At 38.8% G+C, this 17,298-nt stretch overlaps 1 protein-coding gene across 1 annotated transcript in view; it reads left to right on the top strand.

Annotated features, from left to right (window-relative positions):
- LOC104408224 (protein AHNAK2-like) overlaps positions 1 to 16,938 on the top strand; it is a gene marked incomplete at its 3' end in the record, with an annotated part of 32,522 nt that extends 15,584 nt beyond the window's left edge. The window contains exons 2-7 of the mRNA XM_010017758.1: positions 11,208 to 11,278; positions 12,096 to 12,185; positions 12,973 to 13,026; positions 13,615 to 13,756; positions 14,574 to 14,755; positions 15,544 to 16,938. Of these exons, the coding sequence (XP_010016060.1) occupies positions 13,621 to 13,756; positions 14,574 to 14,755; positions 15,544 to 16,938 (1,713 nt within the window). The remainder of the gene's footprint in view (positions 1 to 11,207; positions 11,279 to 12,095; positions 12,186 to 12,972; positions 13,027 to 13,614; positions 13,757 to 14,573; positions 14,756 to 15,543) is intronic.
- Positions 16,939 to 17,298: the final 360 nt, after the last annotated feature.

The following is a 17,298-nucleotide window of genomic DNA, read 5'->3' as shown; positions in this document are numbered from 1 at the left end:
AAAAAAGAGGTGAAAACCAATGAACCGAAATAAGGAGACAACATTTTTGAAAGTAACTTGGTAGGTCGCATGTTGAATTCTCTTAAAATATGGCATTTTTGGAATGAAACACAAGTTTACAGTCCAGATTTGGGTAATTCAGATTTTAATTACATCTGTGTGAACAGAACTATGCTAATTAATTTATCTGACTCAATGGATTAATTTACGTGTAAATGAGCTTTTATGTTTTGTAAATGCATAGTCTGCATCCAGAAGTTCTCTCTAATTTTAAAGCAACTCTCGTACACCACACAAAAACAAGACAAAGTGAGCTGTGCCAAATACTATTTTGCTACCATCACTGTTTATTGACAGAAAGATTTTTATCTTAACAAAGTGAGGGAACTGCTAACTTTATCTTTGGTGTAAAATATTTTCCCATAATGATTTTCTGTCACCTTTATCCCGTATTTCTTGTGTTACATACACATTAAAGAATTTAAAAGCCTAAAAGATATTTTCTTCTGTGGTGATTTACATCCAAACAAGATGCCCAGTTTCCAAGGGCAGATATTTATTTTAAAGCCCCCATAAAAGGTTGTGGAAAAACTACAAGGGTTTTGCTGCATTCCTGTTTTGAGAGGGGCTATGCCTAGCATACCAGAGAGACAGCCAGAGTAACATCACTCCATTAATACTGCTGTATCTGGGTGGTTAATTTTATACTGAACTTTATCAATGGAGTAAAGACAAATAAAAGTCTTCCTAGACCATAAAGATCTTTAATGTGAACTCCCTCTCTGTATATGTATGCATATGTTTATACTTACATATAAATACAAAAAATTTTGCTGTGCATTGATTCTGATAAGGAATTTTTTTATGTAGTGGCTTTGAAAAGCAGTTTGGACTGAGAAGTCTGCTTCTAATTTGGAGTAGTCAGTTGCTTTGGGCTTTTGCATAATGTTACTAAACTCTCTATTCTTACTGTTACATTAAGACCTGTTCTAGGGGACCCTCTACCAAAAGCACCAAGAATTAAGCATCCTTGTTTAATGTGTCAGGGAGAGGAAATAGAGTAGTCAGCTTCCTTTGCTACCTCTCTGACTACCTGAAGAGACATCTCAGGCTTACGGCCACTGCTTCTCAAGCAATACTGGCTCTGCAGCCAGAGAAATTGAATCTCCAGAGCTTCCATCAAGCCTGCACAGGCAGAACAATCATTTTTAATAAACGTATTCATTCGATTAACTTCTAAATCTCAGCAGGGCTGTGCTTTGGCAGTAGAACAGGCAATCTGCTTTGGGAGAAGCCTGGGTTCTTGGGGTAGGTGAATCAGCAAGGAGAGGGAATGTGGGAAAGTTGATTTACGTGAGCTTTATGGGACTTACCTGCAATAAGCACCCACCTACCTCCGCTTCTAGGCAAGTCCTGGTAAGAGCTGAGTTCTCAGCTATCTAACAGAGAGGATAGTAGGAATCAACTGCCCCTCCTTCTGAGAGGAAGCAAGCTTTGTGTTCACTTTCCAAGTCTAGTTTGTCCTAGTGATTTCTTTTAGCGGGAAAAAAGCTGCAACATGCCTAATCAGTATTTGGATAACCAAACAATGCAGAGTAGTTTCTACAAGGGTTTCTGAAGCTGGTAAGCAAGTGAAGAGCGCTGTGCTTGCAACATGCCCCCTTAAGTCCTTCTTAAAATCCAGACCATGCAGATGAACAGATATTAGCTAGGTATTTGTGCAACTATTTACAGCACTGTTAGAGACTTGATCAGAAGTAGAAACAGTATATCCAAAGAGATAAAACTGTTGAGAGTCCCAGGAGATAAAACTATTGAGGATCACAGTGGATTAGACCAGTCTTTATTGCTTTATTTGGCAATTAATCTATAATTTGCTTTTGCCGTGTCTGGAAGGGTGGTAAAAAAAATGGTTCAGTCCAGGAGCTAGGACATATACAACAATAATTGCTAAAAAACGCTTCATTTCTTTTACTGACTTTGTGAGAACAGAGGGCCTGTAGTCCTGGAAAAGTCATAATTGACAGTTATCAGAGAAGGTCCTGTTGTCACACCATCATCACAGTTATTATACTTCCTACATGAATTCCCACGGTGTTCTGGTGTAAAACACATTGGAAACCCATTCTGTCACGTACAACCTGAGAGAGAGGAAAATTTCTGCCTAGGACAAGCAAACATACAGACAGAGAGCAGGACATTACACCCACCCTCCAGGCAATCGTTAGACTAAAACTGCAGAGATAATGCAGAACTTGTACTTATGAGACAGAACCATTGGGCAGAGGAAGCAGCATTGAATCTCTGGTCATCTTGTGGGTGCCATGAACATTTCTCCAGCTGCCTTTTTAACCCTGCCACTTGTAGCTGTATCTTAGCTAGCCAGAGGAGGGATGGCCCAGGAGAGGCAAATTCAGGTATCAGTCACTGCTGTCTGCTTTTGCTGTCTCTTTTGGACACCATTCTAATCATCTCACCACAAACTTTGGTTGAGAGCTTATTTCTTACTGTCTTACTGTCTTACTCCCACAGAACATTCTTTTTTAGCAATGGGTGAAATATTGGGCCAATAAAATACTTTAGTAAATACTCTATTCTTGTACCAAAAGAGTTATGTGGAACTGGCCAAATTACATTTCTTATATAGCCAGATAACCAAAAAATGGTTATAGCTGAGTGAAACTCATTAACCCAGGATCTGGGAAATTTCAAATTGATGGGGGGGGGGGGAGAGGGGGGGAAGTCCCTTGTGCCTTTCATGTTTAAATATGACTCTGGCTGAGAAAGTCTGTGTAGAGCCCCACCAGAGTGATTTATTCTCATTCCCTGAAATGTCTTGTGGATTCTATTAAGTTTATCTTCACCATCAGAGGAAAGATGGACCACTGTTAGAATAAAGAGCTCCTTTGATCACTTTCACCAAGGTTTTTGCTCCTATTGTGAAGTGTGAGCAGGCATGCTTTCAATAGTTTTAAATCTGTGGGCAGAGCTTATCAATAAACACACACTCATGGGAAAGCCTTTTCATGTGGGGGCCGTTAGTTTCTCTTTTTATGGTAGTGTTTATATCTGTTCTTAGTTGCCAGTGCTCTTCCACATCTTCCCTGATATTAGTCAACCTGTAGAAATTGCTCTGTAAAATCCTGCAGAGTTCATTATGGTTTGTAAGAAACCTTAATTCCCTACATTTTTCTGCGTGGATGTACTTTGCACAACAGAGTACCATTCCTTTTGATAAAAGTAGGAGCTAACCTCACAAACAGGTCTCCGGCCGGGTAAGGAGACCAATGATTGTAACTTACGTATATTTTCTGTTTTCAGAAGGTTTTGAGATGAGATGAAGACTTTTAATGAAGTACTCTAACTGCCGACAAGGGCAGCTTAACATACCAAGGTGTTGAATCAAAACATCTTGTTCATACCTTGAATGGAAGGAAACTATTCACACGTTGGTTATTTGCGAGTAGCTGCTCCTTTAGCTCTGCTGTGCTACAAGCCCCTGCTTTTGGCTCCAAAGCCTGAGCTGCATTCATCACAGCACAAGTATGCAGCCCAGTGACAGAGTGCAGCCAGGGGGCATTACCAAACCAAATGCAAAACAAAGGCAGGAGTATACCTTAAACACAGGCCTAGCTGGTTCTGATTGCATCCTGCAGATAGTAAAAGCAAAATCTTTTATCTTCATTCCAAACTAGTCCTTTGTCTTCATCCCAGAGAAAGTTAGGGAGACCAGAATTTCAGGGCTTGGTGAGGTGGGTCCTACTCCCAGCACAGGGCAAAGGGGAAACACTGAAAGGGAGGCGCTGTTCCTCACTTTATCACTTTTTCTGAGGCAGAACAGCTGCTTTTTCCACTGTGGCAATTGTTCATTTCGGAGCTGACAAGCTAGTTCGTCTAGGTGGAGCTCCTGGGTGCCCCCGCTGTCTCGCTGGCGGTGGTTCAAGTGAAGTAACGCTACATTCCTGCGATGGAGGGCTGGGAGAGGCAGCCTGCTCTGTGACATTGCTGCCGCATCTCCCCATTGCCACGAATCCTGCCCGGATAGAGTGACAGCCACAGCATTCCCGCTGCAGTCCTGCCGTGCCCCAGAGCCCTGCCCAGCAGTTGTTGTAACTCAGTTTGTGGGATCTTGCAGGACAATGGAATGAATCCGCGTCTCTGGCATGTGCTAGGAAATCTCTGTAAAAGAGTAATCTCTTTATTTTTTGCTGATGGTTTTCCCCAGCATATTTGGAGCTTCTTACTGGGAATGCCATGGGCCTGCTGGAGCTCATGGTCAAGCCTATGCAGACTGCACAACAGCCTGTGCCATGAGCTGTGCTTTAAACCTCGTGGCAGCTTCCTCAAGGAACACAGTGCGTGCGCAGTTTATTTGCAGATTCTTTCAGATTCTTATCTTTGCCAGCTGATGCTTGCAGGATCATGTTCCTCAAGCATTGCTTTCTTGGAAGGACACGACTCCTCCACCAAACTGCCCAGGAAGATTTGGGTGTTGGGGATAATTGCTCTGAACTGCCCGGGCAACCCCCTCACACTGAGCAACTCTACTACACTCTTGTGTTCCCAGTTCATGCTCTTTACATTTGGTGTTTGCACTCAAGGAAATTCACAGCAGAACCCAAGGTGTGGTATTAGAGCAGATGATCTTTGCCATGTAGCTTCCAGACAACAGTTCTGGACAAAAAACTTACCATGGTTTGTTTCTTTTTAACAATAGACCTTGAAGCATTACAGCATTGCTAGGCTTTTAGTTCTTTTTAATGTAGCACTAAGTCACCACTTCTATTTGTAACTTGAGCTAAGTAAAAAAACCCTGGGGTAACAAAGAGAAATAGTGAAACATTTCAGGCCACCTCCAAGTAACTTGTATGCATTACTCAGTGCTTGTACATATCATTTGCACAATGTTTTTAGTGCAGGGATAAGCAAATCCTAGCTTGTCAAGCCAATTGATACAGTTAGCAGAACACAAAGATCTGCTTGTGTATTTAGAGGTCTTTTAGCACAGCTAATTTTGGAAGGTGGTGAAAATAATTAAGTGCCAAAATTCATGTTCTTATCCAGAAAATGGTAGCTGAGATGGAAAAGGTGGTCCTTTTGCTGTCATTGTAACACTGACTGTGAGGGCTTAAAAAAAAAAAAAAAAATCTGATTTAGGCCATTTTTCATTCATGGGAGCTTCAAAGAAACCAAACAAAAAAAATGGAATAGCTTATATGCTTGATAGCACTGCCTAGATGAAGTGACATTTTAATTAGCTGGTTGATCTACATTTATTCATCAGTCTCTGGTCATTTGGGATATCCTGGAAAACTCGAATAACCCATTGCAAGGTGCATGAATTCCATAATTTATCAAAATAATGGAGATACTGGATTGGGATGGGTATAAAAAGGAAGCAGGCGGGAAGACTGAAGCACTGAGCTTGCTAAAGAAAAGTACAATGTTTGAATTGCTGCCTTTTTCCTTATAACCCAGTAGTGAAAAATTTCTCTTGGTAAACTGAAGTCAGGTGAACTTATCTATCTGAAAGAGTGCTCTTGAGAGGCCAAGATAAATGCCAAGCATGTGCATAGTGTTCTTGTTATCAAGTGCTTTCCTGAACTGGGACCCACGATTTTAAGTATTCTAACTATTCTAAATATTCCCTATTTCAAATACAAAAAGAGAATCAGAAGGGGCTGTGGGGTTTCACAGCAGCACTGCTCAGGCAGCTGTGAGAGCTCTGAGGGAAGAAAAGGAATCCCAGTAATTGCGATACCTGCAAGAGAGGGAAAAGAAACTGTGGGGGAAAAAATCAGGCACACTACCCATTTTGAGAAAGGGATTTAATTTAAAAAGTAGGAGGAATTCTGAAGCCGTGCATTAACAGTGACTAGCTGTGCATGCATGGGAAGTAACAGACCCATGACAGGGTGCGTGGGGGCACAGGGACAGGCAGATGTGCAGGTATGGGAAATGATGGCTGCAGGAAGAGAGGTCTGATACAGGAGCCAGCTGAAGCTGTCCCTGACAGCAGCGATGCACAGCCTTATTTACAACAAGACATTAGCACACAAGGGACAACTGTGAAATCTGCTGACCTACATGTAAGAATTCTTTGCTGGGTCAAACACAGTGCCAAAGATGACAATTATGTTAAATTATTGTTGTTGGTGGTTGCCTTGCAGCTGTTCACTCCTCCTTCTCTTTATTAATAAGACTTATCAGGTTATGTGCCCAGAGCGTGCTTTGAACTGTCAGAAAAAATTGATCTAAAGATGTCCCAGCCTTGCCCACATGTCAAGGCACAAGTCTTCTAATTAGCTGTGGACTCAAAGCTGTTAGTTTCCACAGTACTGCACAAACAAACTGTTTCTTATCATAGCTAAGAAAGGGTAACTGTCAAACACCAAAATCCTAGTAAGGAAAAGGCATAGGTTGTGACCTTCATGTATTAACAAATAGTAATAAATGAGTGAGCAAAACATACACGTTTTCAGCTGTGGATAGATGTTTACCACAGGTCAGGTTTCTGTCTGTTAAGAGAAACTATTTGTTGAAGTTAAATAGTTCACGCCAGTCAGTACACAACAAGAAGGAATCTCTTCTCCTGGTGAAGATACTGCTCAAGAATAAGCACTATTTTACCTGCATCTTTGTAAGACATACGTGCATTGCAACCAGTCAGTTTTAACTTACCAACATTAAAATCCTAGGAAAAACAACACAACCACGAGCATTTTAGTTATTTTTTACCAAAAAAGAGAACAAAATTAAATAAACGAGAACAAAACAAAGCCACTTTTAGCAGGAAAGATAATGCCTAAAAAGTTGATGCAAGGAAATATTATCTGCTTAAAGATCAGAGCAGATTACTTAAATTCATGGCATTCATCTGTAAACATAACTTTAGTATGCAATCTTAAAAAGCAGAAAGCTCACATCTAAGAACTGCGGAGAAAACCGTTAGCAAGGGAGTCAGGATGAGCAGCAAAGGATGTTATTGTTCCTTTTTTTTCTTTTTTAACAACATCTCCAGTGTTCTCATTTGCTGTTTTATTTGATTTTAATGTATACAGATTATGGTAATTTTACATGCAAATGTCCTAATTAAAGCTGGGTTTCACTTCAGTTTATACAGTGTATTAAAACCCAGTTGACTTTAATTCAATGACACTGTCAAATTCAAAATTGATTGTAATGTCTCAAATGTAGTTTTGGAGACTGTTACCCACAAAATATGCATACAAAAAACCCCAACTTGTTTTTATGTTTCTGTGGTTTTACCCAGAACAGTCCAGCTGGGTTGCTAGATTGAAGATAAATTAATATATTTTAGTTGCATTTAAAAAAGCAAATACACTTTTCAGTCACATGATATGAAAATGTTCCAGCCAATATAACTCCTACTGTGTGCTTTCAAAAAATTCCCTTGTTCTGAAGTCAGTTCAGTGGCTATTAGAAGTACTCACTGATGTAAATTCCATCTTTTTTATGAAAAGAGTTTGAACAAAGTATTGATTGTCCAGAGTTTATAAAAAAAGTTAAAACCTATAAAATGTTGGCATTACTACTATTTGGGGCATGAGAATGACATGCATATAAATCTTACTTTATTGGCACAGTCTTTTATCCACAGAAAGAAGGCTTTGCTGAAAATTAAATTCATCAATGTACTGTAATTCCCCTCTTTTATAGATTTCTTCTTAAAGTATTCTGAGTCGGGAAAAAATCTGAATCAAATCTTAGTCTGCAGTAGGAATCAGGGGCACAAGAGGCCTCTTATGATATGGGTTAATTATGGTAGAGGGGCAGAGTAGGCAGAGTTTGGGGAAATCAGTGTGGATGGAAAGACCTTGGTGGGAAGCTTTGGGAACAAAGGTCGTTTGTATAGCTGATATCCTTCCATGCAGTCTCAACCGCATCCCTATTAGACCTGGGGACAGTAATCTGTTGCTCCATTTTGTAAGAAAGAGTCCTATTATCATCATTTACAAGAGGTAACAGTTTACTAAAGGCTTTCACAGCATTCTGACCGTTCCTACCCGTCATGATGTTAGTGAAAGAGACCTTTTATGCTGACAGATTTTCTTAACAGCAGGGGATTTTTCTGGTGACGTTTTGGCAAACCTTGATCTGCAGCCCCTCTAGCAAGGACAGGCAGAGCAATTGCCTACCAATATTTGGCTAAGCGTAAGAAGCCACCCTTGTGCCTCATACACCCATGGCTTTGCTTGATCAACAGCTGATGAAAATTAAGAAACTTCTCTCCTGGTCTAGACCCAGATGAGATGGCCAGGTCTATCTACATTCATGCTGTTGGCCTGTGATTTGTTGCTTTAAAATGGCATCCAAATAGGAAACAAATGTTCAGGTATCACTGGAAGTGGTCTAATTCTCTTGGATTTTATGAGTAGTCTGGTCTTAGCAACAGGAAGATTTTGAAATTGTTGGTCACCTAATCATTCTTTTGTTTAAAACATCTGCTTTTAAAAGTTTCACCTCTGTTAGAAACCGTAGGATAGCTGTAGTAACCTAGGCTCAAAGGATATGGCCCACTGGATGATAAAAAAGCAATGGCACAAACTACACAGGACCAATCAAGTCCTGAGAATGGAGCACCTCATTTGCATTATTCCAGTTCCAGACAACTAAAATGTCACTGAAGTTACACCAGAGTAAAACAAGAGAAACAGCAGTGACCCAGCCCAAGAATTCTCCCAGATAATTCTTTCCCTTTTCTCTTCCAGTAGCAGAATTATTGGCAGCCACCAGGGATCTTTGCTGTAGTTATCTTTGAAGTGCTAAGCACTGAAGAACAAATGCTGTAGCAATTCTGTTAAGTCATTCTACTGGACTGCAGGGCTTGTGGGTGGGATTCTCCCAAGTGAAAAATACGGTAATGCCACAAGACTAAGTCTTTACTATTTCTTGGAATTTTAGTAATAGCCATAGAATTTGCTGCTGGCACCTGAATCAATAAGCAATAAGCAAATTAAACAACCAAGCCTCAGTTCTGCAGTTTTTCTTCTCATATGATGCTTACTAAAACACATGTGGTGAACAGATTCACAAGTGGATTCCAGAATTTTCAAGCAAAAATGCCTAAATTCAGGTTCAGAAATCCACATGTAAGTTTTTTAGGAAGGTCATGGTCATTTTCCAATTTTCTTGAGATACTAAATATTGTAAACACTGGAGATTTAAAAAAAACCAACAAAAACCAGCAAAACCAAAAACCCAAAACCCAACCACAGAACAAGCCAATCCAATTTATGCAGGTCTTTAATCTCAATTGGAGTCCGCATTATGACTGTTTTCTAGAATTGTCCATTGTAGGCATCAGGACTACTTCTGTGAAGGCTGAAGGAGGCATGGTCTAGCAGTCCTGATGTGTTCTCAGATGATCCTAGTTCTCTGGAGCTAAAATACAACCAGGAGAGCTGATTAAGATGATGTACATATGGCTAATGAGGATACCTTCTATTCTGTCAAGTTTGGAAACTTGTCCCACAGACTGACAAGGGATATCCCCACTGGAAGCACACTATTTCCATTCATCTTAACAAAGTGGTCCATCACTGATGATGTGGCATAACTAATTTAAAACCCTGCCTGTACTAAATAATTTCATCTTCAGATAAGTCAAGGAAAAAAATAAGCATAGATTGGAAAACTATGAAGAAAGGCTACCAAATCCACTCATTTTAACAAGAGTTTGGCAACTTCTGTAAGTTAGAGTGGTTGCATAGATGCGTAAGTTGTGCCAGCTTGTCTGCACACATAGCATATAATATCCACATTCAGAAATGTTGTGTTCCAGCCCAAGGATTCTTCATTTAAAGCAGACAATGAATGAGTTGCGCAGTTCTGCTTGCGGCTGTCTTCCCTAGTGTTTGAGCATATTTTTAAGCCACATGATCTGTTTAGGAGAGCCAAAACTATGTGTATTAATGACAGTTGCAGAACTGGGTGTGAGAGACCTAGACAGCCTGATGGCTTGTAAAAATTGAAGTATGGAGACAGTAAAGAGACATAGTTACCAGGACAAGGAGTTACGTGTGTATTAGAATAGCCTGTGCATCAGGGAACGTGTAATTCCGCCACAGTGTCCTCTACTGGCTAAGCCTGAATCTCTGAAAATGATGATGCATTCATGCTGATTTTTCTCTACCCAATTTAATACATTTCAAGAGAATCATACTTTCAACGGCCCATCACCTTCACCTCATCTCTTTCTGCCCTTAATACTTTTAAAAACCAAGAAAGCAAAGTCTTTATGGACTATAAAGTCTTCATGTTTACTCTCCAGCTCTTAAGACCTCTGCCAGAATCAAGGAAGAGTTTCAAGATGGGGAATTTAAATAATTTACTGACAATTGGCAAATTTCTGTTTACTGATTCTGATACTAAAAAACAAACCAACAAACAAAACTTCCTAAGGAAAAACACCTCAGCTCCCTTCCATGTACATCTCTGCTCTTTCTGGTCTCCAGTAACCTCACTGCGGGCTACGCTCAGTCTCTCTGGGGACATGAGGCCTGGTGCAGAAGATGGGGGTCAGCAGATGGTGTCTACTTTTCTTTTTCCACTCCTTGCTCATGTTCAGTTGCCCCAGGGTAGGTTCCTCTAGCATTTGCTGACCCACGAGAGTTGAGCCTTCTCCTCTCTGCCCTTGCTCAGGCAGCTTTTCTTCCTCTAGCCCCTGCTTAGGATCATATTTTGCTCCAGCATTTCTCCTGCTCTGCCATCTTTCCTTTCTCCTCCTGCTCTGGTGTGGTCTTCTCAATTTCTCTCCTCTTTCTCCACTGATGATGTCTCTTTTTCTCAGCATTTACCACTCTTTCTTAAACACATTCACAGGGAGGTGACAGAAACTCCTCTGACCGCTTCAGCATTGCAGGCAGAGCTGGTTGCAAGTGGCTGCATCTGGCACAGGGTGGTCTGTGACCTCTCACAGAGACCACCCCACAGTCACACCACTATCAAAACCCTGCCAGTTCTGCCCAGTACACACCTCAATCCTGCCTTGGTAACAAAAAAAAGGTCCCTTCCAACCCAAACCATTCTATGATTCTATGCATCTAAATGAAAGCAGGGCTTTCTGCAGCTAGCCCATGCACGTCCCCTGGGTGTGCTGCTCCAGAGGGCTTCAGCTTGCAGGCTCAAGGCTCTGTGCTCTGCGTGGCTCCTGCAGACACCAATATCCTGTATGCTGCTTTCAGGTTCTGGACGACAGCTGAGACCAGCTGAGCCTCTAGGAGATGCTGATGCAGATGCAGAGGATGAAGATTCTGTGAGTTTCATACAGTTGGGGTTTTCTGGGGGGATGGGGGCTTGGCAGTTACCTTGTTAAAATGGGATCTCAAATATTTTGTTTATAGCTGGGTCTTGCTGGTGATTTCTCTCCCCATTAAAAATGTTTCTTTGCTTGGTTTTCTCCTGCCAGCTCAAAAGCCAGAATGATGCTTCAATGTAAAATGATCTGCTCATTGCCACGATTCGCCAGCATAAGCTTAATACCAAGACTTAGCAAGCTATTACAGCAATTACGTTACTGTTGACTACAGTAACTTTTCTTTAAAACTTTAGCTGGTTTAGGTTCCCTGTTGTTTGACTCCAGAAGGAAGTGTGCCAAGTGCTTGCAGCAGAAATTCCTGCCAGGACTCTTTCATCGTTTGCGTGGTTATAGAGGGCAATAGGGTTTGAAGCCGCAGGATGCAAAAGTTAGGTGTACAACTAATGGGGGTGGGGGGGGGTGGGGGGGAAGAGATTTTTATTGCCTTTTAAAATTATTATTACTTGATCTATCAGTATTTTCAGTCTGTTCAGCCCATAGATGCATACAATACAGAATGAAAACCAAAATCAGCACACCATTGTTTTTGTTTCCCAGGAGTCTCTCCCTTGTGTTCTTGAGTAACATCCTTAAATGAGAAGTGTGTTTGTTCTTGACATAAGATAAGAGTTACTGATTATTCTGCATCTGTCATTATTAATGAAAGATTTGTACACAGATGGAGACTACGCCTAAATAGAAAAACTGTTCTAAAAAAATTGGTCACTGTTTAATAGTTTATGTTCCTTTCCCTCCACTCATTTCTTTTGAACAGGTTAATGAAGTGGCAGTAGAAGACATCCGTCCAAGGCCACAGGGATCCTCTCCAGTTTATGAATATTCCATAGAAGAAGAATATTTAAAGGCAAGAGACTGAGTTTTCATGCAGGCATGGCTTTACCTAGTTGATTCAAGAGGCTTTAGCTCCTACAACTAGCAGAGACTCTTATGTCATGTAACGCGATGTTGTTGCAGCCATGTCTTCCTGTCCCCACCAGAATCAGGGCCATGCGCATTGATGGGTTTATATTGTACCAGACTTGCTGTTGGCCATGTTCTTTTTTTTTGGTAAAAAAATGCATGTGAGTTCATTCCTTAAAGGACTGTCAAGAAATCCCAATGTTTTGCCTATTAGAACGTTTAACTGACTTGAATCTAATTTGTATTTCAAATTTACCTGTATTTCTTTGTTATTCAAAGTTAAAGATTTAATTAGTACAGTTATGTTAAGTAAGCAACAGTTTGAAATTCATGCTGAAATCAAATAAATGAAAAAAATATACGTTCACAAAGATGAAAGCATGAGAAATATGCTACGTGATAGCTACATGCTACATTATGCTACATTATTCTACATGAGTAACACACAGAAAAGCTCCCAAATGTTTTAATATGATTGGTCTCTGGCATTCATTTCATGCAAATTTTGGTACAGTGCATGGAGGTCTTGGCATCTCATTTACTACTGGGACTAATATAGTTAAATAATTCATGTTGTATATTGCACTTGTAGATGCCAGTTTTGCTTTGTTGTCACTAAAGTCAGCATCAGTTCTTAGTCTAAACCAGGAATTTTAACTGATGAGGGACTTCTGTTCTACTTTACAACAGCATGACTTCTGAACACTAAATAATGGCAAATTGTTTTTCAGCTTCAAGAAGAAAAAAAAAAGTATTCTACAGACAAATCAAAACATCATCCACAGGTTGGTATAAAAGCACTCTGTAAGTTCAGGCATGTGGCTTGCAAAATAGTAAAGTCTGTTATAACACACAGATGTGGATGGGTGGACAGAGGGAAAGACAAATGGGCAAAGGATCACTTTAGACTTGTTTTGACCAGGAACTTCACAAATTGCTAGTTGTAGTACAGACATGAACACTTAGCCTATTTTGATATTTCCATAATCCTTTTTAGCATTCTTTGGCCTTCTCTGGTTTGAGTATAGTACAGCATTAGCTCTTAGTCTGACTTTTCTGGCCCATTTACTCTAATTCAGGTCTAACATCTTCACAGAAAATACAATCTTTCAGCTCTAAAGTATTCTATATGTATTGCATTTAAAATTGTAACTTATTTTCTCTGTAGCCCTGATCTAGCATAACCCTAACATGTATTTAGTTCTAATTTAGAGGAGAATCAAACCCACAATGAACAAGTACATTCTCTGTTTTAGATAATCTTTCTTGAGCTACTGAAAATATACATGAGGACATTCAGGTTTTTTATAGTGATGTAGAACACTGATACAAATGAATAAAAATTATAAATTCACGTCTTTTTCTATATCTAGGAGACAATGGAAGTGACCCTGAAAACAGAAGTGGAAGCTGGTGCTAGTGGTTTTAGTGTGATAGGTGGAGGAAATGAAGGAATATTTATTAAAAAAGTACTGAAAGAGTCTCCTGCTTCAAAAATATTTAGTCTGAGAGAAGGTACAGTCTGATTTTCTGGGTTGGTTTTTTGGTTTTGGTTTTTTTTTGGATTTTTTTTTTTTAGTTTGGTTTTTGATTTTGGCGCTTTTTATTATTTTATTTACACCTACCGATCTGCCATCTCTTTACATAATAGAAATAGTAGATCCTAAACCAACTAATGTTATGTATGAGCTTAACCTTTCCATATTAATTATTTCAAAGATCAGTTTCTTAATTATGAAATATGATTTATTTTTTTTTATATCATGAAAAAAAAAAATCTAATTCTGACTGGGAGAGTGAAAAAGACACATAGAAAGTAGTATATACACAACTAAAATGAAAAAAAATCCCAAATCTCAGCAACCCAACTCACAACATTCATGAAGAACCTGCCTTCAATTCTTTCACAAAATAATATGCCACTAAACTACAATAAATAATGATTTAAATAAAAACAAAAGTCCAAAATCTAAATACTGAAGAATGTAAGAAAAACTGTTATTACTATCAATCAGGGTCATCAGTCACTGGAACAGGATTTCTAGAGAGGTTGTAAGTTAGCATCCTTGGAAATATTCAAAACCTGACTGAACACAGACCTGTGCAACCAGCTATAGCTGACCCCTCCCTGAGCAGGGCAGCTGGACTAGATGATCTCCAGAGGTCCTTTCTAGCCTTAACTATTCTGTGATTCTTTTATGTGAACATAATTTCATATTTTAAATAAATAGGGTGTGATCATTTTTTTCTTTTTTTTGCATGCATTAATTCAACAAAAGTTGAAAAACTGCAAGAAAACACTAATTCAAATCATGTTTGATTCCACTTTCAGGTGATCAGCTTCTAAGTGCTACGATATTTTTTGATAATATCAAATATGAAGATGCACTCAAGATTCTCCAATATTCCGAGCCATACAGAGTCCAATTCAGCCTCAAAAGAAAAATTGCAGGGAAAGAAGAGTTAGAACACACTCACTCTACAGCCCAGCACAAAAAGGAAAGAAGAAGCCAGGTAGATATTTGATTAGTTTAAAAAGTCTGGCTAACACTGTAGTAATGTAGAAATAGACCAGAAAATACACACTCATGTATTCTTTATACTTAGATTTGTGCTTAAACTTGCTAGCATGAATGTTCATGAGAAGCAAAAAGTCCCACATAATATTTGCAACTTTTTTAATACCCTGGGCAAAACTATAGATCTGGGGTAAAGCCACAGTCTTGTGCTAGGGTAGAAAAACATTCTCTAGTGAGGATCCTTTTTTTTTTTTTTTTGTTAAATGTGCACTGATAGAACAGGCTCAGATTAAGTTCTGTTTATCTTCAGTATTGTCCAAAATGTAAAATAACAGTAAATATTTTTCTCAAAAGCTCATTAATGAAATTTTCTCTTAAAAATGTGTTTAGTTACTGATATCTCCATAGACATGATGTGCTCATGGGTCTCTATCACATTCAAAATTATTTTTCTCTTCATATACATATATATAAATGTTACATATACATTTGTACAGACATACATAAAGATACATATAGAAGCCTCTGTTTACTGCAATGTTTTGCAAAAAATGTAACCTTCAGAAATCCATGTATTATAGACATATAATTTTTTAAATGTAATTTCTGTCTGAATTATATACAACATTTTCATATATTTTATATATTTCATATATTATTTTATATAACAACCAGATACTGTGAATAAAAATACAACTGAGTATTGCATAGTGTGTGTTCTATTTCATGTTGAATTTATATTTAGTTTAGTTTTAATCTTCCAATTACTATTTGTTCTTTCAGGAAAAAGAACTCAGTGAGAGCATTCCTGAAGAAACACTGCATATTTCAGGAAAAGCCATTTCAGAAGAAGACCGGGAAACACTAATTGTAAGCCAAAGGGTAGGAAGAAGCAAGAGACCTAAAAAAGATAGATTGTCATGGCCAAAATTCCAGTCAATCAAAAATAAAAAGATACTGGGGCACAGAAGATCTCATAGTACATCAGATGCATATGAGTCTGCTATACAAGATATTTCCCCTACAAGCACAGACACAGAGTCTCAATTTCAACAAGAAGTCCATATCAAAGAAAAAAAAGGAAGCCAAAAGAAACTGAAGTTCCCAAGCATTGGATTCAAAATGCACAGATCCAAAGCAGAACCTCAAGACAGGCCAAAAAAAGAAATAAAAACTACACTGTTAACTGAAAGAGAGAAAATACATAAAGAAGATATCAACCTGGAAAATCCTGAAATTTTAACTGTTGAGTATACCACATCACCTGCTTATGAAATTGAAAGAGGAGAGGTACGTGAAACTTTAACAAAAGACTTAAGCGATATGCAAAATGGCATTCCATCTCATGCAAAAAAATGCCCTGAAGTTGAAATAAGCATTAAAAAACAAAAAGAAAAGGAATCAACATCAAAATTTACTGTACCTGAAGTATCAGCTGTAGCAACACAGATAACAAAGCCCAGTTTAGAAATACCTGATCTGAAAGAAAGCCCAACTAAACAAGTACTGCCATCCTCCTCAAAATCTCGAAAAAAGAAGCAGAAAGGAACAGCAGATAAAACAGAAGGAGAAAGTGGAATTAACATAGACATGATGGGACCCACAGCACAAGAATCTATACAGGTAAAAGGTCTAGAAATAGCTGCTAGAGCAGAATTACACACATCTGACATGCCGGAAACAAGTGAAAAACAAGCAGAAGAAGACATACAAATACTAACAATTCAACAATCAAAATTTGGGATTTCGATGACCAAAATAAAAGAGCCAGAGCCTAAAAAGACCAAGCTGGGAAGTGATGATCCACATGTGGAACCAGAAAGAATAGGTGATATGAGTTCAGAGGACAGCAGGAATTTGGATATGAAAACTAACATGCCTAGTACAGAATCGGAAGTATCTACTTGGAGAATACAAATGCCATCATTAAAAATTAAAAAAACACCTAAAACTGACATAAAAATACCAGGAGAAGGAAGCACAACAGAACAAGTAGATACTGTGACAAAGGCACTGATAGAAGATGGCATGCCAACAAGTGATAAAACTTTGAAGATGGACTTTGGCATGAAAACAGGAGAAAAAGATATGGATGGAAAAGAAAGCAAATTCAGACTACCAAAATTTAAAATGCCTACATTTACCTGGGCAACTGCAAAAGATGAGACAGAAGGTCACGTAAGCAACAGTGAAGGAAATTTAGTATCTGCACAAGCTGAAACAAAACAAGAGATGAGTGTATCAGAAGAACAACTAAAGGTTCCAAGTGCTGAAAATAAAATAGGGACAATAAAAGTAAAAAGAAAAGATAAGGATATTACACAGAGGCCAGAAGTCCAGTCGGCAAGTCAGGAAAATCAAAATGTAAAAACGATCTATATGGAGAATCATAATGAAGAGAAAACAGAAGATACGATGATTACAAAATCTGATGTTAAAATAAAAAAGGGAGAAAGCAGTGTAATATCAAATCAATCAGTAGAAATGACTGAACCGACATTGGCAAGCATCAAAGCTCCCAAGGTGGACGTCAGCCTC

The sequence above is a fragment of the Nestor notabilis genome, unplaced genomic scaffold (assembly GCF_000696875.1).
Source record: "Nestor notabilis isolate BGI_N333 unplaced genomic scaffold, ASM69687v1 scaffold15507, whole genome shotgun sequence".
Lineage (NCBI taxonomy): Eukaryota > Metazoa > Chordata > Aves > Psittaciformes > Psittacidae > Nestor > Nestor notabilis.
The sequence above is the reverse complement of the archived record's forward strand: the minus strand, read 5'-3'. Positions and strand labels throughout refer to the sequence as shown.